The following is a 21,529-nucleotide window of genomic DNA, read 5'->3' on the forward strand; positions in this document are numbered from 1 at the left end:
CATCATTTCAGTTTTTGGACACAAAAATGCTGGTCACTTCACTGCACATGCAAATAAGAAAGGTTTAATACTTAATAAAAAGCTTTAGATCCTTTTTTTTTTAAGGTAACAATTATAGAAAAAAAAAAAATCAACCTTTTGCCTTGTTTTTAAAAGAGGTCAGAACATTACTGCACATGAAAGCAGATGTGTAGAAACACCTATTGGAATGGATTCCCTTCCCTCCACACACACAGAAACAGAGGTGAGGGTTCTTGGCACCAAAAGAGAAAAGAGGAAGTCTTCCTCATTGTCAGTCAGAAATGAGGAATCCTCCCATTCTGAGTTGAGGTCCTTCTGACCAGAAGAAACCAAAGCAAAATATACCACTGAGCAGGTATATTTATCTTACCTGTCCTGCTATGCCTGAGGCATACCCAGAACTCCATATAAAAACGTGCACTGTAGTGCATTTGGTTTGATGTTGGAACTCACTAAAAAACCAGATTGCCATTGACCAGTTCCTCATGTGTAACTTCCCCTGCTCATCGAAACCTCAGGTGGAAGAGGCACTGGCAGTTCATCTCTGAGACTACGCTGCCAAGACCAATGTGGTCTTGTGAGGAAAATGAAATTCACTGACCTGAATTGACACATGGAATGACAATCCACAACATAAAATGACCTCCGTACAGACTGGTACAGCCCACAGCAGAGCAGCCAAGGAGTGAAACGGCATCTCTCTCACTTGCATCAGAGAGAAAATGGTTTCTGTGGGTCATCCTTAAAGGTACTTGGATAGAAAAGCTTGGAAAAAAAACGTAGCACCTATTGCTGACCCACAAAACCAAAACCAAATTAAAAAGGACAGGGAGTTTGGTTCCTAATACATTCCCTCCCACTGTTTTGCATTCCTTTATTCCCTCCCGCTTTTGTTTTCCCCGTTGCCTTCCCCCTTAACAAAAAGGAGGGGGAATAGAGCTTCAGTCAAGTTCCATCTTCCAAACTACCCAGCAATGAATGAACCATCAGCTTCTTGGCTTTCCTGAAGTGTACATCAAAATGCTCATAGTTGCAGCTGGACTGGTGGTGCAAGTTACTCTGCAGACACTCTTGGCTTTGTAAATAGTTGTGCTGACCCTGCTGGTAGGGTTTGTTCTGGGAATTCTTAGATGGAACTCCCTAGAAGAGAAAGAAAAGAAGAGCTGGTAAGTCAGGAGACACCTCCGAATGCCTTTGCAGCACCACTGCCAAAACATCACCACTCCTTTATCTCCTGTTTTTCACCTTCAGCAGATAGTTTGTTATGGTTCTCTGCTGGGCCAGAGCTCTGCAGTAGAAAGGAATGCGAGATATTCACTGTCCAAATAAAGCTGCTGCTAGTCATGTGGTAAACCAGGAAAATGTAGAGCCCAGATGCAAGATGGTATCTCCCAAATGCTGAACAGATTTCACATCCCAACCAGCCTTCCAGCTTCACGCGAATTGTTCTTCATTCTATCTCATGCTGAAATGCAGCTGCCACTCCCTCCAAAGGGGTTTTGCTTTTCTTCTGCTGTTCATCCTGAAGATCCTTCCTTCCTCCACATTCCTGATTCCTGCCTGTCAGGCTCACACCACTGGAATCTGCACGATGCAGCACCCAGGCTGTTGGCTGTTCTACCACAGAATGCTCACTGCTTTCTCAGGCTACAATGATCAAAACTTAAAGCCAGCGAGTTCTGTTTCCATCTGGCTGCACGAGGTGCCTTTTCCCCCCCCCACTCTGCATTCCTACACAGCAAAAATTTATTACTGAGAGCTACTTTGGGTTACGAGACAATAAAACAAAATTCCACCTGCACCTTTAAAAAGCTCCACTGTACAAGTGAAAGTCAGACCGACTTGAACACGAGAAGCAGCTCCTGATGCTAACTTCAAAGGCTGCTCAGTGCTGAAGGCACGTTTCTGTGAGCTGGCAGCATGCAACAACTGAGTTCTTCTCAGATTCTGAACACTTTACATTCTCCTGTTGCTTTCAGTTTACAAATTCCTGCCACAAAGTATTTCAGCAACTTTCCCTCTTAGCCAGGTTGCCCTTTTCTGATGTCTAAAAGTGTTTCAAATTTCCAGAAAGGTGCCCTCTGATACATTCTGCTTGCTGGAAAAGCATGAAGAGAACAGAGCCCATAAGGCATCAGCTGTCCTGCCCCCCTGCAGGATCCTCCTGCCTGTCACAGGCCATAATAAATAAGCTGGGGGGGCAAAACGACATCACAAGGCATCCATTTTTAAGAACTGATCCATTTTCATTATCGAATCCTTCACGTGCTGCCATTCAGAGCCTGGTTACACATTCAGCCATTCCATCCGAGGCAAACTTAAGGCCCAGAACACTTCATGACAATGCAAACACTCACCAGACATCACAGTCAACAAGATATTTGATTTCTGCACGAAAAGCACGCTGTGAAAGCGTGTGCTTAAAAGCAAACATTGGTCACCATTTGCCAGGGTTCCCTCAGAAGACATTTCTGCCTTCAGTGAAGCACTATTCAGTAAGTTGCTATGAGAAAGGAGGCTGCCACATTACCTGGACTATACATTCTCCATTTCCTGGTCATGATCCTGTTCCTCTTCTTCCTCCTCATCTTCTCCTTCCTCCTCACCTCCTTCTTTCTCTGTAGGAGCTTCCCCATCTCTTGCTATCTCCTCTACATGGGCCAGCATGTCAGCCATCAGCGCTTCCTCCAGCCTCTTCCGCACCTGCTGCACCAGCTCCTCTTGCTTCCTGCCCCCAAATCAACCAACATTGACATTAATTCTCAAAGCTACTTCAAGCAAAAGAAAGATTGCTCATAGACAAGGCCAGGCAGAAAAGCAGGACTTGGGAAGAGCCTTCAGCAAGAGCTGCACCATTAAAAAAGAAAAAGCCTGGCATTAAAACGAGGTTGAAAGAAACATCTCCATTTCTCCATTGAATATTTCAATGTTACAGCTCCTTTTACCTCAAAGCCACGTAATGCAATGTAAAGAATTGGTCAACAAACTGCAGTGCCTGGGATTCCTATTTCATCTCAGCCACAGGAAACCAGAAAGCTATAAACAGACTGCTTTTCCTGGTCATTCATGTCTAAATCACAGCCCACAAATGTCATCCTGTAGTTCAAAAAGATCGACCAGCTGAACAGTCCAAACAATTCCTGCTTTTATGCACTGTCAATGAATGTGAAGTAGTGTGATTTCAGGTTTGAGAAAGGAATATACCAAAGACATTATCAGGTGCTTAAAGCTGAACCTGACCAACTCTGATTTGTTGAAAGCAAGCTGCAGCCACTCGAATTGCATCCTTGTTCACTGCCATAGCAGTGGTTGATGCTTTTGGTTGGTGCTGTGCTGACACAGAGGGATAAAATGGTGAAAAATACATCTGGTGTTTTCCCAAGCATCCAATTTCTTGAGAGGTGCCTTAAGACACGTTAATCAAACTCAGACACCTTTGTCAATTAAAGGAGACACACTGATATGAAGAACAAACACGAACCTGAAACCTCAGAGTAACTGAGCACAGTCCAAATTAAAAATAATGTGCTTTAAGTACGTGACTGTGTGAGAGCTGCTTCATGCAAGGATTTTCTCCTGCTTTTCTGATAAAGACACTTTCAAAGCCATGCTCTACCAGAGGATTTGGCTTGCCACTGAACAGAGAGCACTGTTCTACTAGAGGAAAACTTTTCAAGACAGTATTTCTCTGATTGATACCTAATATCTTCATCAGTCACCATAAATGCTTTGCAAAGTGGCTGTGAAGTGTTGAGCCACACGCCAGGATTCTTCTCCACGGCTGCAGACAGCTGCCCAGTGATGGGCATGGTGCTGGTGTGCAGGGCACTGGCGATGGCAGACAGGAGGGTCTCATCAGTGCAACCAGGTCCAACCCCTGCAAGGCAGAGAAGTGACAATCAGCACTGCATGACATGCAGCAGATCAAACAGAAAGCACTGCTTAAACGTTAATGGCAAAGCAGGTGGTGTTATTTAGGAAGCCAGCATGACCTAAATCTCAGGCCTGAATGGTTTTCATAGCACCTGCACAACTCCCCCCCCCTCCCCAGATCCATCCCTCGTTGTGCCACGTGAAACACAGCCTGGGAGTGGAAGCAGTTTGAACAGGCACTGCTTCTGGAGTACAAACAAACACAAGTCAAGCAACTTTGCCACTTCCTCTCATTATGCTGCTGTATCCCCTAAGGACAAAGGGAGGTCACAGGGCACTAACAGCTGCTGCTGGAGGAAGAGTGGTCTGAAGAGCTCAAGCACAGCACCTCTGGATCATGGCTGGAACCGGAGCTGAGGGCAGGCTGATTACCTTGTAAACCTTTAGGCAGGTCCATCGTTTTCACCAGCTCCTCTGCGATGTCAAAAGCGTTCAGCCCGCTTAATTTCTTCTCCCAGAAGAGCTGCCATGAAAGAAAGCATCGATTGGTACACAGAAAGAAATGGAATCAGACACAGCCAACACTTGCTGGCTACAGAAGCAGGCAGGGCACTGCTGCAAAGGTTGGAGTTGGTGCAGACAGGGCTCTGCCATGCATGAAGGCAGGGAGCAAACCTCACTGCCCATCAATCCCACACCTCATCCTTATTTACTGCCTTGAAGGCTTTGCCCCCAAGGAGCAGAACATCTCTGCTTCTTTACTCTTCTGCTCTCTCTCACACACCACAGAACTGAAGTGAAGGAATGCAGAACTCATCTGAGCATTATTTCACTCCTCTCCTGGCATTCATGAGAACCATCCCAGCTCATCCTGAATACTTCATTACAGGTTCTCCTCAAACTCAAAGGCAAGAGAAGCCGTGGTTTGGTGGGGAGATGGACAGAAAAGCTGGGTACACTTTCATCTCTCAATCTGCCTGTAAAAGGATGATCAATGAACAGCCAAAATGCATTTTTTCTTGCAATGAAGCCACTTTACCCAGGTAAGCAGGCCGCACACCTCCTTTCATGCCTGACAGCATCCACATGTTACAAGCTTCTAACTGAGAAATGAGGATTGCAAAAGCCAAAACACACTGGGGCTGGTTATTCTCTCACCTGTGACTTTCAAACAGGTGGAATTTACAGCAGCACACGATGGCTTACAGGAGGAGCAACAGAACTGCCAACGCACACCCTTCCTCCTTAGGAAACGACATTAGAAACCCAGCAGCCTGGCTTTAAAATGTAACCAGCACTCCATTTCAAAGAGATCTTCCACCATATTTCACTAAGGTAAGTTCTCAAGCTTGCACCAAGTCCTCAGTGTGAGATGTAAGAGTATTTTATAAGGTATTTTTAATGAAATCGCTTTCCTCTTTGTGTGATACACCTGCAAGAGCCTAAGATATCCTGCTAATTGGTACCATTGACAGCATCTGAACAGACTAATGAAGCTGAACTTCTAGTTTCCAAAAGGCACAAAGACAGGCTCACGACAGGAAAGGATTCACAGAAACCCTGGTGTGAGCTCTGTGCAGGCAGCAGGCTGTCAGCTCTGGGCAGCACTAATGAACTGAGAACGCCTTCCAAAGGCAGCTTTGAACACACCAGCCTCACTTGAACCAATGCCCAGCTCCAAAGCTGCATTGGTCCAAGCACACTCTTTGCATCCTTTCACTTGACGAAATTAAGCTGAAAGATTCCCTTTACCATTGGTTTGTTTCCTTGCTGGCAAATATACAGCATGAGAAGAAAAACAACAGGCAACTTTGTCACAGTGACATTCCAAGTGAATTTCTGACTGTACTCAAAGAGGTGGGGACAGCCAGCAATGACAGAGCCACCTGCAGGGGGACCATCCTGTGCAGCACATCACAGGCACCACAGAGGAACAGGGACTTCTTGAGACACAGAATTTGAACATTTTGTAACAGCTGCACTAAAATGGTGATGAGTTCCAAGTTTGTAGATAGGACTTGAATTAAGAGCTGGGAGCACCCTAAGCTTTCTGTCATCTTGCATTACTGTGCTCTCTGTCCAATGTTACAAACTCTAGCCATTTTATTTTGGGACTTCTCAGCAGCAAAAGTCAGAAGTTAGCTCTGCAGGGAAGGACCTGGTGGATGAGAAAGTGAACGTTGAGCCAGCAGTGCTCATGCAGCTTAGAAAGCAAATGGTATCCTGGGCTCCATCAGAAGCAGGGACAGGGAGGTGACTGTCCTTCTCTACTCTGCCCTCATGAGGCACCATCTGCAGTACTGCATCCAGGTCTGGGGCACCCAATACAAAACAGGGAGCTGTGGGAGAGGGTCTAGAAGAGGCCACAAAGATGAGCTGAGGGCTGGAGCAGCTCCCCTCCAAAGACAGGGCTGAGGGAACTGGGCTTGTTCAGCCTGGAGAAAAGAAGCTGCAGGGTGACCTCAGTGCAGCCTGCAGGGCCTAAAGGGAGCCTGCAAACAGGAGGGGAGTCAACTCTTGGAAAGGGGAGATAACAGCAGGACAAGGGAAAATGGTTTGAAGTGGAGGGAGGGGAGATGGAGGTTGGATGTCAGGAGGAAGTTCTTTGCTATGAGAGTGGTGAGGTGCTGGAACAGCTGCCCAGAGAGGCTGTGATGCCCCGTCCATCCCTGGAGGTGTTCAAGGCCAGGTTGGATGGGGCCCTGGGCAGCCTGGGCTGGTACTGAATGTGGAGGATGGCAGCCCTGCCTGCAGCAGGGGAGTCTGGAGGTTGATGATCCCTAAGGTCTCTTCCAACCCAACCCATTCTATGATTCTTCTGGAAAAGCAGCCTCTGAGCTCCAGGCCTCACCTGCCGGGGTTGGTCCACAGCTTTCTGTGGGTCACTCTTCACCTTATTGCTGGGATGGTTTGTGATCTTTGTGACAGGCTGTTTGAAGATGGAGGCCGTCTGTCTGACGGGCAGCGCCGTGTTCAAATCAGGCTTGCCCTAAACATTTCAAAACAAAAAGGAAGCAGAAAATGCCATAAAACATTTTACATTTGCCAAAATACTACTGCAGCTACAAGGAGGCACAGCGTGCAAAAGCAGCAGCACTCATGGACTTGCAAACCTGCCTGATCTGTAGCAGTGAGACTGCTGAACATGCACACAGTACCCCTCAGATCTCACCTAAGGCCTCTCAAACACAACCACACCTTCCCCTCTTCATCTAATTCATACAGTTTTATTTCTATTTTGACAGAATTTAGGAGTCAGAACATTGATTTCACGTTCTGATGTGACAAGCCACCTTTGGGTCACTAAACCTAGATACAATGTTAGTAATAATTAGGAAAATCTGTTATGTGGGATTTAGAGAGCAGTTTGTGAATCCAGAAACCATCCTGACCTCTCTGGTTTTATTTGCTGGCATCCACTACTGAATTTCAACAACACAGCTGGAATCAGGCGGTCTTCTTTCCTACAAACCTTCAGTTCTTAACAAAACTCACTTCTGACAGCACTGATAACCATCAGCTTGGACTAGATGAACTCAGTGGTCTTTCCAACCTTAACAACTCTGAGGTTTCACAGCACCTTGAGTTACACAGGAATTGTGCCATTTAGATCTGCCCTGCTCATCTGGGAAGGGCTGTGGGACAGGCTTTGCTCCCAAGAATGCAGACATGCTATGTGCTCAACCTATTTATGAGGTGCAGAAAAGGACTAAGGACAAATGTTGCGTGCCACAAGCTCATGATGGCTGTTTGTACCCACCATGCACACGGCGCTGCCTCCTCACTTAATCCCAAAGGTGAACGACTTACTTTGGCTTGGTTGGAACAGTCGTAGCGCATCCTCTGCCTGTTCTTATTCATTTTACTCATCAGCATTTTCCCCGTGCGGAAATCAAAAGTGCTCAGGTCCATGGAGCTGCCCAGGTAGCGAGCCAGCTGGGGTTTGCTGCGGAACTTCTTACCACTGGGGCTGGAAAAGCACAGAAAAGAGATCAGGAGGGAGAATGAAACCCTGTGCACTTCAGCACAGCGGCTGCTTGAAGTTGGGTTTCTCTTCTTGAGCTCACGCTCAGCTCAGGATGGGCATCGCTGCACTCACGTCAGCTTCTGGTTGTTATTGGGAGAGACAAACAGAGCAGAACTCGTTGGGATGTGTTGCAAACAAAAATTTAGACCATATATAAAGTATATGCTGTATTTTGCTGCATAAATTATGCTGTATAAATTAACAGCATAATTAGCAGAATAACTGGAAACAACGGCACAGGGGCAGCTATCACTGAGTCGCCTCCAATAACAACACCTGTTTCCAAGGATAATCTCCTTGTGTCTGAGAGGTACCATAAGTCCTCCCCACACTCTGCTGTGCAGCAGCAAGGAGGAGGAAATTCACTGCCAAGGAAATGCGACGCTGAGCTGATGCAAGAATTAAGGTCAAAACCTTACAAAACTCTCAACTGATGGCAAAACAGAAGAGATTGGTTTTATGCACCTGATTTTACATGGGACACTACAAGCTGGCAAGCACACGCAAACCACTCCACCTCTTGTTTTATTTTAATAACAGCAGAGCCCTTTGCACTACAACAAAAAGCACTAATTGAGCCCTTTTGTACTTGGTGCATAAAGCAAGAAGCAGTCAATGCACTGTGACTGCAGAGAACTACAGACCCCGAGCACAAAGTTGTCCTCACATCTCATTTAGCATCACAACAACGCTGCTTTCTTCTCTTAATTTCTCTCCTTTCTGTTACTTTGCATCTTTAACGTGCCAAGCACTTCGCTTCCTGAGGAGCAGAGGACAGCAGTGTGCATCCAGGTGTGCATCCAGTGCTCCATACAGCCTGACACAGGCTCTCCCATACAGCCACTGCAGGTAAGTGAGTGAAAAACACCAAAAACTCCAGCTGAGCCCTCCCCACATTTGTCCATTTCCTTCCATCACGCAGCAGTCAGCAGAGCTAGGACAGATCCATCGCATCACATGGGAGCAGGATTATCTCTGAGTGCATGCTGCTGCTTTTGGGTCGAGGTAACCCCAGATTGCACACATTACAGGCTCCATTTGCTCCCCTCGAGGAGGGAGAGGGGTGTTATCAGCACAACTTGCACCCGTCGGACACAAATGAGCACGGATGAGGTTTCAATGCCTTCAGGAGTCAGTTGGAGATCTGTAATTAAGTCACCTTCTGTTACTCCTGAAGCTACAAACGCAGCTTCTTGCTCATAGATTTCTACTAAAAGGCCAAGAATAACTGGAAATAATGAAGCTGTCACAGGCAGAAGGAAGCAGCACTGCTTCAGCAATGCAGAACACCCCCCAGCGCTGCGGTGCTGAGATGCTAACAACCTCTCTGGGGGTCTTCTTTAGGGCAGCTCAAAGGAAAAAGCGTTTTTCCACCATATTATCTACTTCTCTGAAAGCTCCATAGCAGGACAGTCTGGAAAAAGCAGTGTGAGCACAGGATTTCTAGTGCCATGGTACTGAATGGCAGGAGCAAGTCAATTAGTGTGGGGAAGGGAAGGGAAGGGAAGGGAAGGGAAGGGAAGGGAAGGGAAGGGAAGGGAAGGGAAGGGAAGGGAAGGGAAGGGAAGGGAAGGGAAGGGAAGGGAAGGGAAGGGAAGGGAAGGGAAGGGAAGGGAAGGGAAGGGAAGGGAAGGGAAGGGAAGGGAAGGGAAGGGAAGGGAAGGGAAGGGAAGGGAAGGGAAGGGAAGGGAAGGGAAGGGAAGGGAAGGGAAGGGAAGGGAAGGGAAGGGAAGGGAAGGGAAGGGAAGGGACCAAATGATTAAAAACTCTCAAAACAACCCTCCTGAAAGGGAAAGTTAGTACACATCATACTGAAAATATCAGAGGAAGAAAGGCTCCATCCCTGTCTGTATGCAGAACAGCTGGCTGTGAGCTGCAGAATGCTCAGACCAGAAGATGGCATCAGAGCAGGACGAAGCAGGCAGGAACAGACTGGATCCAGACATCAAATTTGAAACCACTGCTTCAAAACACAAAGGGAGCTGTATGCTGTGATCCCCAAAGGAAGAACCAACTCCAGCAGGGCTCTGGGCAGGGCTTTCGCTGCTGTCAGCGGAGTCAGAAAGAAAAGCTCCTGCTGCATGAAAGGCATGATGCTGCTTCCTCTTCCGAGACCTGCAGCTCCCATTTATTTAATAGAACCAGAAATCCACCGAAGGGAATATTAAAAATAACGTGCTGAGGGCTGTGCTGAGGTGCAAGGTTCTTGTTCTGCCACTTCAAAGCGTGGGGGATTCCAGAGCAACAGAGCCAGATGCACTCCGAGCACGTTGCACAAAGCCTGCAGCTCTATTTGTCAGCATGCACTCTAGTAATTCTGCAAGGGATCCGAAGAACAGCTTCTAACTCAGCTTACAACTAAAACAATCCTGAAATGACTCAGAGCTCTGGCCCTCCTCCCTGGGGAAGCCTGGCCCAAAACAAAAGCACCGAGGGGTTAAAGAGAGAAACTTTTATCCCGGAGCAATGGGGGAACGAAGCTGCTGCAGCTCGGGGGTGGCTGAGAGGGTCAGAAAACAAAATGCAGCCAAAAACCCCCACTGACAAAACTCAGCAGGTTGTGCTTCCAATGAGGCACAGAGATGGTGCTTCAGCAGTGATGAAGCTGATGTGACTTTTAATGCATCAAAGAGGAAATTTCTCTCTTTCCAAGCGCAGAGCAAAAGCTTTGCTTTATCTTGGGTTGGTTTTCTGATACACGAAGACTCAGAAGAGACCCAAAAGAAAGAAATTTTGACACAAAACCGCAGCAATCAACCTCTTGTGGATGGGACTGCAGGTCCTGGCACCGAGCTGGGAATTCCCTCCTCCCACACTTCTCCCCACCCCTAAAAAGCAGGGAACCACGAAGCCACGAGCGATTCCCACGCCGCCCATCAGCAGCCACACAGCATTTTCTGCACCCAGGGCTGACAGAACGGCCCCACAGAGCCCTCGTTTGCTACTCGGGGACGCTGTGGGTGCAGATGGGTTGGATGCACGCAGCCCATTCAGGGCACGTGGCCGCCAGGTGCCCACTCTCTGTGCTCAGCTCAGCCTTTGTCTCTGTGCTGCCAGCATTGCTCCCTCCTCCTGCCTCCCTCCGCGAGTCTCCTCCCCTCTGCTCTCCCCATTTCGCATCCGCCAGATCCGAACAACTTGGGAAACGAGGGAACAAAAGGCAAAAAAAAAAATTAAAATAAAATAAAAAAAAAAATCCCACCAGTTCACTCCGGATGTTGCCTGGCTTTCAATGAACGTAACCGACGTCAGAAGGGGCGGGTGATCAGAAGCATATGCTTAAAGCCTCGTGATGGTTATAATGCTAAATGCTTTTCCTCCTCACTCTTTTCCTCCTCCGCTGCCTCCTCCACTGCTCCACTGTCCCCATTACCGGTGGCAGCAGGTCCTGAACTCGCCCTGGTGCTCCCACACCTCTATGGGATGCAACCAGGCAGCACAGACACAAAAAGCAGCAGGGCAAACCCACTGGGACCAGCTGAGCCCTGCAGCCACCTCTTCTTATATCCTGGTGCGCTCACAGGGATACCCACACATCAGCATCTCCATCCCCCATCCCTGGCACCCTGCTGACAGCCCACAGCTTTTTAGCCACAGCAACAGCCCACCCAGAAGCACCACATCCACGCAGCTTTGCTTTCTGAGGGCACAGACCCACAGCTGGGCCACGCAGAACATCATGACTGAATGGGCCACCAAGGACATGGGGCGTGCAGGACGTGGCCCCATAGACAAACACAAGCACTGCTGCACACAGCAGCTGTAAGCCCTCCTTCCTCTCCTCGTGTGGGCACAAAGAGCCTAAGAACCACACAGCCAGAACTCTCTCAGACTTCATGAACTGACACGATTCCCTTTGCGACGCGCAGAGCAGACCCTCCACCCCTGCCGCACCACCAGCCCCATTGCACTGACACCATCAAGCACTCCTGTGCTGCTCCACCAGGCGAGGCTGGAGGACAACTCCCTCCAACAGAACACAACGCATCCGCCTCCCAAAGCAAACTCCACACGGAACAGAAGGCATTTAGGGCTACACAAGGAGATCCCCACACACGGCAGCCACAAGGAAAGCGACCCGTGCTGCCCGCGCTGCTCACCTTGGATTGGTGTTAATCCCCAGGGCTGGTGATCTGACACGGGAGCGTTTGTTTCCAGTGATTTCTGATGGGAAGCTGTGCACGCAATTGTCCACGCTCACTGCATCCGTGTGCTCAGAGCAGCTGGGTGAAAGGAAACAGCCAGGTAAGCAACAGGCAGAAATAGCAGAGGTATTCATAAAGCGCCGCTGGTGTGTTTGCCACTCTGAGGTGGTTCAAAATGCAACAGTAACTGAAAATTAGTGCAGCGGGGCCGCGTTACACCTTTCATCTCTGTCCAAACTGACAGAAAGGAAAAATCCATTATACCTTGGGAATAATATGGCATTTATCCTCTCCCCCTGCTCTGTGGCTCTGAGAGCACAACTCTACAACAAAGTCCCTGGGAAGCAGAACGACCATCTGCACCCTCAGCTCTGCAGGTGGGGCTTTCCCTTCGCTGGATCCAACGCTGTTTGGGCACCTCCAGCATCAGACCCCCCCAACGAGCACTTTGCTGCTCTGCTCAGTGCACAATGCTAATCCCCACCACCAGAATGCGATGGTGAAGATGAACACCATGTGTGCTGAGCTGACAACACATCCCACCAACCACAAGGGCTGGATGAAAACAGCCTGGCACCCACACTGAGCTCCTCCAGCCCTGGGTTTGCCCATGGGGCAGCAGCTCCTGGTGTTGGAAGGAAGATCCACATGGCCCACGCACGGCTGCACAAAGCGCTCTCATCTCCCATCTCCTCCAAGCAAAGCAGGTGAGTGCTCTCCACGCTGCTGAGCCCTCTACCTGCCCTCACAGCACAGCCTGCTGCCTTCACTCGACCCCAAAGCAGCACAGGACAGGCGGTGGGAGCAGCCCTGGGATGATGGGATCCTCATTCTGACACCCGGAGCACCCAGCACCCATCGGACCCACTGCCCTGCAGCACTGCGAGGGGATGAGGGCACTGTGAAGGGATCATCCCACAGCACCCAGCTCCTGGGGCAGCACAGAGCAGGGAACCGGCAGCCCCCAAAGCAGCCCCCCAGCACCCCCGCAATGACCCCAAAGAGCCCTCAAGCAGCCCCCAATGATCCTAAAGCAGCCCTCCAATGCCCCCAAAGTGCCCTAAAGCAACCCCCAATTACCCCAAAGCAGCCCTCCAATGCCACAGTGCCCTAAAGCAGCCCCCAATGACACCAAGCAGCCCCCAAGGATCCCAAAGCAGCCCTCCAATACCACAACGTGCCCTAAAGCAGACCCCAACGAACCCAGAGCTCTCAAGCAGCCCCTAATGACGCCAAGCAGCCCCCAATGACCACAAAGCAACCCCCCAATGCTCCAAAGTGCCCTAAAGCAGCCCCCAATGACCCCAAGCAGCCCCCAAAGAAGCCCTCCAATGCCACAAAGTGCCCTAAAGCCCCCAACGACCCTAAAGCAGCCCTCCAATACCCCCAAAGTGCCCCAAAGCAGCGCCTAATGAACCCAGAGCCCTCAAGCAGCCCCCAATGAACCCAAGCAGCCTCCAATGACCACAAAGCAGCCCTCCAATGCTCCAAAGTGCCCTCAAGCAGCCCCCAATGACCCCAAGCAGCCCCCAAAGCAGCCCTCCAACGCCACAAAGTGCCCCAAAGCAGCCCCCAACCACCCAAAGCAGCCCGTAATTCCCCCTAAGCAGCCCCCCAAGCCCTAAAGAGCCCTCAAGAAGCCTCCAACGACCCCCACGCAGCCCCCAATTCCCCCAAAGCAGCCCCCCAACGCCTCCAAAGCGCCCCCAAGCGGCCCCCAACGCAGCCCCACATCTCTCAATCCGGGACCCCCCGCCCGCAGCACCAGCAACGCCTCCCCGCGCTCTCCCCCCCCCCCTCCTGCCCGCTCCCACCTCTTCCGCTCCATCTCCGCCGCCGCAGACCTCGGCTTCCCCGACTCCCCGCCGCCCCTCCGCCCGCCGCCTCTTCCCGTTCCCACCAACGGCCGCAGCTCCTCCCGCTCCGCTCGCGGCCCAGAGCGCGGCCTCCCCTGGGCCACGCCGCGGCCCTCCCTCGGCCGTAAGGCGCCGCGCTCCGCTCCGCTCCGCCCGCCCCCGCGGTTCCGTTCTCCGCCCCCCCCCCACCCCCCTCCTTTCTCTCCGCGCTCCGCCTCTCGCAGGGTCGGGGGCGGCGGATCCCTCCGCCCGGGCACGCCGCGGGATATAGTCCCTGGGTAGGGGCTGCCCTTTGGAGACCCCATCCCCCCCCCCCCCCAAATCCAACGCGGCACCCCGAGCTTCAAACCTCCCCTTCCTCCAGAGACCCCCACAGACCCCCCTCTGACACACGCAGCCCCAACAGCCACCGCTACAGCCTTCCCCCATCTCCATTGAGACCCCCCACCTTACCCCCCCCCCCCATCGAATCATCCTCATCCCCATACAGAACTCACCCCACAGGGATCCCCTTACCCCCATAGAGACCCCTCGACCCCCACAAGTACCCCCCCCCCCCGTCCCCATAGAGACCCCGCCCTAACCCCACATGGACCCCCCCCATCCCCATAGAGATCTTCCCCACCCCCACAAGGATCCCCCCATCCCCATAGAGACTCCCCCTACCCTCACATGGACCCCCCCCCATCCCCATAGAGACCTTCCCCACCCCCCACAAGGACCCTCCCATCCCCATAGAGACTCCCCCTACCTTCACAAGGATCCCCCATCCCCATAGAGACTCCCCTACCCTCACATGGACCCCCCTCCATCCCCATAGAGACCTTCCCCCACCCCCACAAGGACCCCCCCCATCCCCATAGAGACTCCCTCCCAACCCCACAAAGACCCCTCAGTATCGATATCCCCCCTCTACCCCCACCCGCCCCCCCCCACCCCACGCGGACCACATCCCCATAGAGAAACCCCTCCCCCCCAACATCCAATGCCCATACTGACCCCCTTCATCCCCTTCCAATTCCCTCATCCCCCCTCCATCCCCGCACCCCCCCCAGCCTTACCCCACCGCCTGGCGCCGCGCCCCCCCTCGCTGTCCCGGCAGCGCCGTTTTGGGCATCCTTCCTCCCCCCCCCCGTCCGTCCGTTCCCGCCGCTCTGCCCGCGCAGCCCCGCTCGCCCCCCGCCCCTCCCGCTCGCGCCCCCTGCAGCCCCCGGGCTGCAGCGCACAGAAGGTGGGGAGGGACAGAAGGAGGGCTGGGTGGCTGGGTGGTCGTGCCCTCGGTGGGCTGTAAGAGGACGCAGAGGCTGGATAACGACCCAAAGCAGCCCCCAATGACCCCAAGCAGCCCCACAGCTCCCGATTCGGGACCCCCCCCACCTCCACAAGACCCCCCCCATCCCCGTAGAGACTCTCCCATCCCCATTGAGACCCCCGCCCATCCCCACAGGGACCCCCCCCCCAACCCCGCACAGACCCCTCAGCTATCGATATCCCCCCCCATCCCCCTGTCTACCCCCACACAGACCCCCCCCCCCCCTATCTGTCGGGATTGGGGGGGGGGGAGGGGGTGGTCGTGCCTTTGGTGGGCTGTAAGAGGACACAGAGGCTGGATAATTGCTTAGGAAGCGAGGCTATAAATGTTCTGTACAGGACCACCGTAGCACAGGGTATGGATGGACCACCATAAATGGGCCATGCAGGGATTGGGGAATGAATGGACTGTGGATGGGTGAGGAATGAATGGGCTGTGAATGGGTTAACAAAGGTGTGAGCCCATGGGTGAGCTGCGAAGGATGCAGGGTGTGGATGGGCTATCATGAATGTAAGGTATGGCCACCAAGGACGTGGAGCCATGCGGGACATGGGGAGTGAATGGGCAACCATTGGTGTGGCCCTGTGGATAAACCATACAGGATGAAGGGCATGGAATGGCCACTGAGAACGTAGGGTATGGATGGGTCATCAGCACAGCCCCGTGGGCAGGCTGTAAAGGATAGGGGTGATGGATGAGCTGTCAGTGATGTGGATGGGCCACCAAGGACGTGGATCCATGCAGGACATGGGGAGTGAATGGGCCACCAATAGTGTGGGCCCATGGATAAACCACGCAGGATATAGGGCATGGAATGGCCACCAGGAACATGGGGTATGGATGGGCCACCAAGGACATTTATCCATGTGGGACATGGGGAGCCAGTGGGCCACCAAGGACGTGACCCCATGGATAGGCTGCACAGCCATGAAAGGCCACCAAGAATGTGGCCCTGTGGACAAGTCATGAAGGATGTGGGGAGTGAAGGGTCCACAAAGGCAATGACCTCAGAGACAGACTGCAGGGAATGGAGACTGAACGGGCCACCAAGAACATGGGGCATGGATGGGACATCAAAAGTAGGAGCTCGTGGACAAGCCATGCATGGTATAGGGCATGGATGGATCACCAAGGACGTGTGGATATGGATGGCCATGCAGGACATGGATGAGCCACTGAGGACACGGACCCCAAAACATGCTGTGCAGGACAGCCCGACACGGAGCTTCTTCAGCCTGTTGGATCTCCCAGCTTTTCCTTTGGCTCACAGCCGTGCAAAAAAAGCCATCGTTGTTTTACTTAAGGAAAAAAAAAAAACCAAGACACAAGAAAAAAACGTGGCTCATTGGTTTCAAACGAACACAGCAGGGAACGCGAGGAAGGATGTGAGATGTGTGCTGGGGACGAGAGGAAACCCGGTCCTGCATGCGGGGTGCAGGGGGAGAAGCTCATAACGGCTTCAGAGGGGTGGCTGTGCCCATGGGTGCAGGGCTGCAGTTGTCACACAGGAAGAATTTTCTATCTCAGACACCTGGCAGTGGAGATTGTGCCTTTCATCAGCGCAGAGCTTGCATTCCACGTCACCAGGGTTGTTTCTCTTGGTTTGTGTTTGTCTCCTTCTGGATGAATGCTCAGGAAGCATCTTGCTCTCCTCTCCTTATTCCCTGCAATCTCGAGCACACAAAGCTCTGACCACCAGCACTGATCAAAACCACATCATTTTTCATCAGCCTACTTCCCCTTTTTCCTGTTGCTTTTTTCCCCCTCTCTTCACAACAAAGCAGTCAGACTGAAACTCAGCTTCTCCACCAAGAATAAAGGTTGGTGGACAAGCCATGCACGGGAATTGAGGCACAGCATTCCCAAATTTGCTCTTTTTCAGCACAGCAAATGGGGAAATGAGGAAGAGAAGCTGATGGAAGCGAGGCTGCTGTGCTGGAAGCAGAGCCTGAACCCCACAGCCCTGTGTACAGCAAATGGCCCTCAGTGGCGTTTTATTTAAGAACAAACTGCACGAGATGGGGAGAAATCGTGGCGCAGGTGGGGATGGAGAAACCGACCTGCAGACACCAACCTGCTTAATGCCCACCAAACTGCAAGGAAGAGCAGTTGGAAAAGGAATTTTTCCTGCAGGAAGAGGCTATGAAAGGAAGATCTTTATTCTCCTGGGACAGCATGAAGAGTTTGGAACTCGAGGGGAAAATATTCTGGCGTTCCTTTGGGAATGCTGCTGAGGTACAGAGGATGAAGTGTGCGGATCTGAGCGCGCTGGGCTGCAGGAGCAGCCGATCCTCCGCCCCGCACGTCGGGTTTCTGCTCAGCCCCTGCCGCGCTGTGCCATCTAGCGGAGCTCCTGCTTGTGACACGGCGGCTTCCTCTCGCAGGTCTTTGTCCGACCCCGATTTCTTCCCGTGCGACCTCAGTTCATTCTGGAAAACAAATAACGGGTTGAAAAGAGGCGATGGGTGGATGTGAAAAACTGGAAAGATCAGCCCTGGTAATCAGACGGTAAGGACTCGGATTTTAACAGCAATTTGTCTGAGAACAGAAGGATGTTTCTACTGGGGAATTTCTCTCGTGGAAATACCAGAGATGGCATTAGCAAGAGGCTAATCCTAGGGCTAATTACAGACAAAACCATCATTTGAAACGCAGCAGAAAACACGAGCAGCTGAACCATCGCCAAAGGGCAAACAAATCCAAAGTCCACGCGTTTCTTGCCCTGCCTGCCCGTGCATTCAGCTGGCATTTTGAGTGTGCTTCTCTTTCAGTACCTCCCAACGCAACCCGCCGTGCACAGCAGCACTGCCGCCGCTGGGTCCCTGCTGACCACAACTGTCTCTCATCAGAGCTGCAGCCGGAGAACTCAGGGCCACGGCGGGGCAGCGGGCAGCAGGGACGAGCCTTCGCTCCCAGCCCTTCTAAAGGCTTCTCCCAGCAGCAGGAGGAGCATCGGCCACCCACGGGGACGAGCCCGAACTCGGTCAGGACTGCAGGCGGCAGCAGCAGCGCGTTCTGCCCTTCGTGCCTGGACATGCAGAGCAGGTAAAAGCTGCAGGTAAAAGCACGGGCTGACGGCTCGGCTCTGATTTAAGCACGGTGGCGACGTGCGGGCTCACCTGACTTCCACTTTCAGGGCGGTTTGGGTGAGAATGGATCGACGTCTCAGCGCCTTTGCCTTTCAGAGCCTGGAGTTCAGGCGCCTCTCAGCGAGGTGACGGCAGCCACCCCACCACAGCCTTCAGGAGCACCCAACTGCAGTGAGTTTTGTACAGGAAAACACTTGATTTTCCCCATAGAGCCAATGATCAACGCTGCTGTGTTCATGCTAAAGCAGTTTTTCTGTTTGGCAGTTGAAGCCTCCTGCTCAGTGACACCATTTAGCCAGATTTTACAGCAGTGTTCCACTTAGAACAGCATCACTGCGAAGCCTTCAACCCTAAATGCAACACCCAAGCAGCACCATCGCTGCAACCAAGATGAAATGTTCCCTAAGGAGATGCTGCTGAGCCAGGAATCAGCGCCCTGCTAAGAGCAGCTCAAAAACTCCAGCAGCATCAACAGGAGCGAGCAACAGCTACAGCAGTTGGTGCCTGAGGAAACTGGAGGGGAAACAAAGCAAACCTGTGCACACCCTCCTTGGGGCATGTGTTAAACAAGCTGAAGACACAACAACAAACGTGGACACAGCAACACCAACGTGTCGTTCACGTGATTTATTTTGTACATCAGCTTCATAAATTACTTGCATGAGGCCAAGATCAGCTGTGGAAGGGATCAGGAGAGCACGAGGCAGGCTGTGTGGGAAGCAGAACGTTCACAGCTAAGTGTTCACAAGTGTTTGTGGCAGAGTCAGGGGCACCACAGTCTCTTGTAGAATCTGTACTGAGCATTTCAAGTTCACCTCAAAGCAGGGTTCTCAGCAGAAGGCTCCAAAACACTTCAATCCAGTAATACGTTTCCTACAATGAACACAGAGCAGTCATTAAGAGGCACTTCCTGCAAAGTACAGCAGCCAACACTACAGACAGAGGTCAATAAACCTCTCATAACACCCAGAGGCAAATTTCTGCTACAGAAGCCAACACCAGAATGGAGGCTTTTAAATCTCTTTTGAAGGAACCAGAGGCCACCACAGAAACACCCTTCTCTACAGCAACATGCTGTGCATAAGGAACTGGAGAAAGCAATACTTGAAAACAGGGAACATAAGCTGTGCTCTCAGAAACACATCCGTGTTCCCACTGCTGGCTCAGGTAATTTTTAAGCAAAGAAAACCCTTACTGTGTGGCTTAATTGCTCCTGCGTGATCTGAGGGCTTTTCCTCAGCCTTTTCCTCTCAGTGTCTTTAAAATAAAGCAAAAAAAACCCATAAATTTTATACCTGCAGCAAGGAATAGCATAGAATCATAGAAGGGAATATAGAACAAAGTAGTTCTAAGCCTGCTTACCACCTGTGTGTGCATTTAGAGGCTCAGCAGAAGGAACTAATTGCTGCTTTAGCTCGATGGATGGTCATTCTTATAAGACCCAGAACAGCACATTCCATATGTAATTTAAAAGGAATGGGAAGAACACACTGAGAAAGCCAATTTTCCAATTATTTTTAGTACTTTGTAGCCAGCACTGAAAGCTTAGCTTATTTTTGATGATTACACAGAAGAGAAAGGCATCTGAATAGGTCTAACAACAAAGTCTTGACCTTTAAGCCAGTGTAGCTAAGATTAGAAGTAAATGGATCTGCTTGAAGTCCTAATTTACCCCAGAGGGCTCAATTTCACTTCTCAAGAACCAGAGCACACTGTGGAAAATACACTGCTAACAAAATAACCCCTTGAAAATTATATTCTTGGTTATGTTTCATCCTTCTGAAACCCTGTGAAGTGCTGCCTGTTAAAAACCAGCAACAACAGAGAACAAAACACCGAATCATCAAAATAAGGAACAATGTTTTGGACCTGAAGGAACAGGACAACATATCAACCATCCCTGCAGGCATCCAAGGCCAGGCTGGATGTGGCTCTGGGCAGCCTGGGCTGCTGGTTGGTGACCTGCACACAGCAGGGGCTTGGAACTGGATGAGCATTGTGCTCCTTTCCAACCCAGGCCATTCTATGATCACATCCAAGCAGCTCTACAACTCCAACTCACAGCTGCACAAACCAACCTGACTGTCAGAGGGAAGCTCAGTCTTCAGTTTTATACTTCCCACCGATGTATGGGACGTACTGAAGGATGAGTTTCCAGTCTGTGATCCATATCACACCGGTGCCAGCTACACCACCCCACGTAACGAGGGTGGGAGTCCTAAAGAAGAGACAGAAAAGGTGAACAGCTTTAATTCTCCCCTGGGAAAGGTTTGGCAAAAGTTGAGGGAGGAGAGATTGAGGTTGGATGTCAGGGGGAAGTTCTTTGCTATGAGAGTGGTGAGGTGCTGGAACAGCTGCCCAGGGAGGCTGTGATGCCCCGTCCATCCCTGGAGGTGTTCACGGCCAGGTTGGATGGGGCCCTGGGCAGCCTGGGCTGCTGTGAAATGGGGAGGTTGGTGGCCCTGCGTGTGGCAGGGGGTTGGAGCTTCGTGATCCTTCCAACCTGGGCCATGCTGTGATTCTGTGATTCGGGAAATTCATCACAGACAAGAACTGCCTTGGCAGAAACCCTGCAGGCACTCCACGTACAGGAGGCAGCATCCAGAACAGCCGAAATGTCGCACAGCAAAGCTTTGAAATGCTTTTATTTAAAGGAGACACTGAAAAAGGGCCTTCGAGCCCAGCTGACGGCCCTCCCATAAGGAGACACAGAGCTGTGCAGCAGCTGCGCTCCCTTCAGGGGGGAAAAGAACCACCCGAAGCCCCTTCCCTTCACTCACCCCATCCCCTCCCTCAGCCCAAGGCGCAGCCTCGACCCAGCCCGCCGCTCACCAGTTCTGCAGGAGCTGAACGTAACGCGGCCCCACCAACTTGCTCAGCATCGCGCAGCCTCAAAGTCACCCGCACTGCGCATGCGCCACCGCGACGCCGAGCGTCGAAGGACCCCGGGGCTGTCCGCGGCGCTGCCTGAGCGCAGCCGTGTTGTCATGGCAACGGGCCCACCGCCTTCATGCCGTATGGGCCTGTGGCCTGTAAAAGGGAGAAGTGAATCACAGAATGGCCCAGGTTGGAAGGGACCTCAAGGATCACGAATCTCCAACGCCCTGCCACGTGCACGGCCACCAGCCTCTGCATTTCACAGCAGCCCAGGCTGCCCAGGGCCCCATCCAACCTGGCCTTGAACACCTCCAGGGATGGACGGGGCA

General features: G+C 51.8%; 2 protein-coding genes across 3 annotated transcripts; both read right to left on the reverse strand.

Annotated features, from left to right (window-relative positions):
- Positions 1–688: 688 nt before the first annotated feature.
- On the reverse strand, positions 689–15,066 carry MBD3 (methyl-CpG binding domain protein 3). 2 transcript variants are annotated; one of them, XM_048927718.1, is made up of 8 exons: positions 14,984–15,066; positions 12,022–12,144; positions 7,705–7,864; positions 6,746–6,883; positions 4,327–4,417; positions 3,721–3,898; positions 2,552–2,749; positions 689–1,161 (listed from the first exon to the last, which is right to left on the reverse strand). In XM_048927718.1, exons 1-7 carry the CDS (start codon positions 15,037–15,039, stop codon positions 2,557–2,559), a joined length of 939 nt encoding a protein of 312 aa, XP_048783675.1. In that variant the 5' UTR covers positions 15,040–15,066; the 3' UTR covers positions 689–1,161; positions 2,552–2,556. The 2 variants fall into 2 exon arrangements, with proteins under 2 accessions (XP_048783675.1, XP_048783676.1); XM_048927719.1 differs by lacking the exon at positions 14,984–15,066 and adding an exon at positions 13,881–14,069.
- Positions 15,067–18,935: 3,869 nt separating this feature from the next.
- On the reverse strand, positions 18,936–21,265 carry LOC125685024 (cytochrome b-c1 complex subunit 10). Its single transcript, XM_048927721.1, has 3 exons — positions 21,156–21,265; positions 20,402–20,541; positions 18,936–19,196 (listed from the first exon to the last, which is right to left on the reverse strand). Exons 1-2 carry the CDS (start codon positions 21,203–21,205, stop codon positions 20,421–20,423), a joined length of 171 nt encoding a protein of 56 aa, XP_048783678.1. The 5' UTR covers positions 21,206–21,265; the 3' UTR covers positions 18,936–19,196; positions 20,402–20,420.
- Positions 21,266–21,529: the final 264 nt, after the last annotated feature.

This window comes from Lagopus muta, chromosome 26 (genome assembly GCF_023343835.1).
Source record: "Lagopus muta isolate bLagMut1 chromosome 26, bLagMut1 primary, whole genome shotgun sequence".
In the NCBI taxonomy this organism is placed as follows: domain Eukaryota; kingdom Metazoa; phylum Chordata; class Aves; order Galliformes; family Phasianidae; genus Lagopus; species Lagopus muta.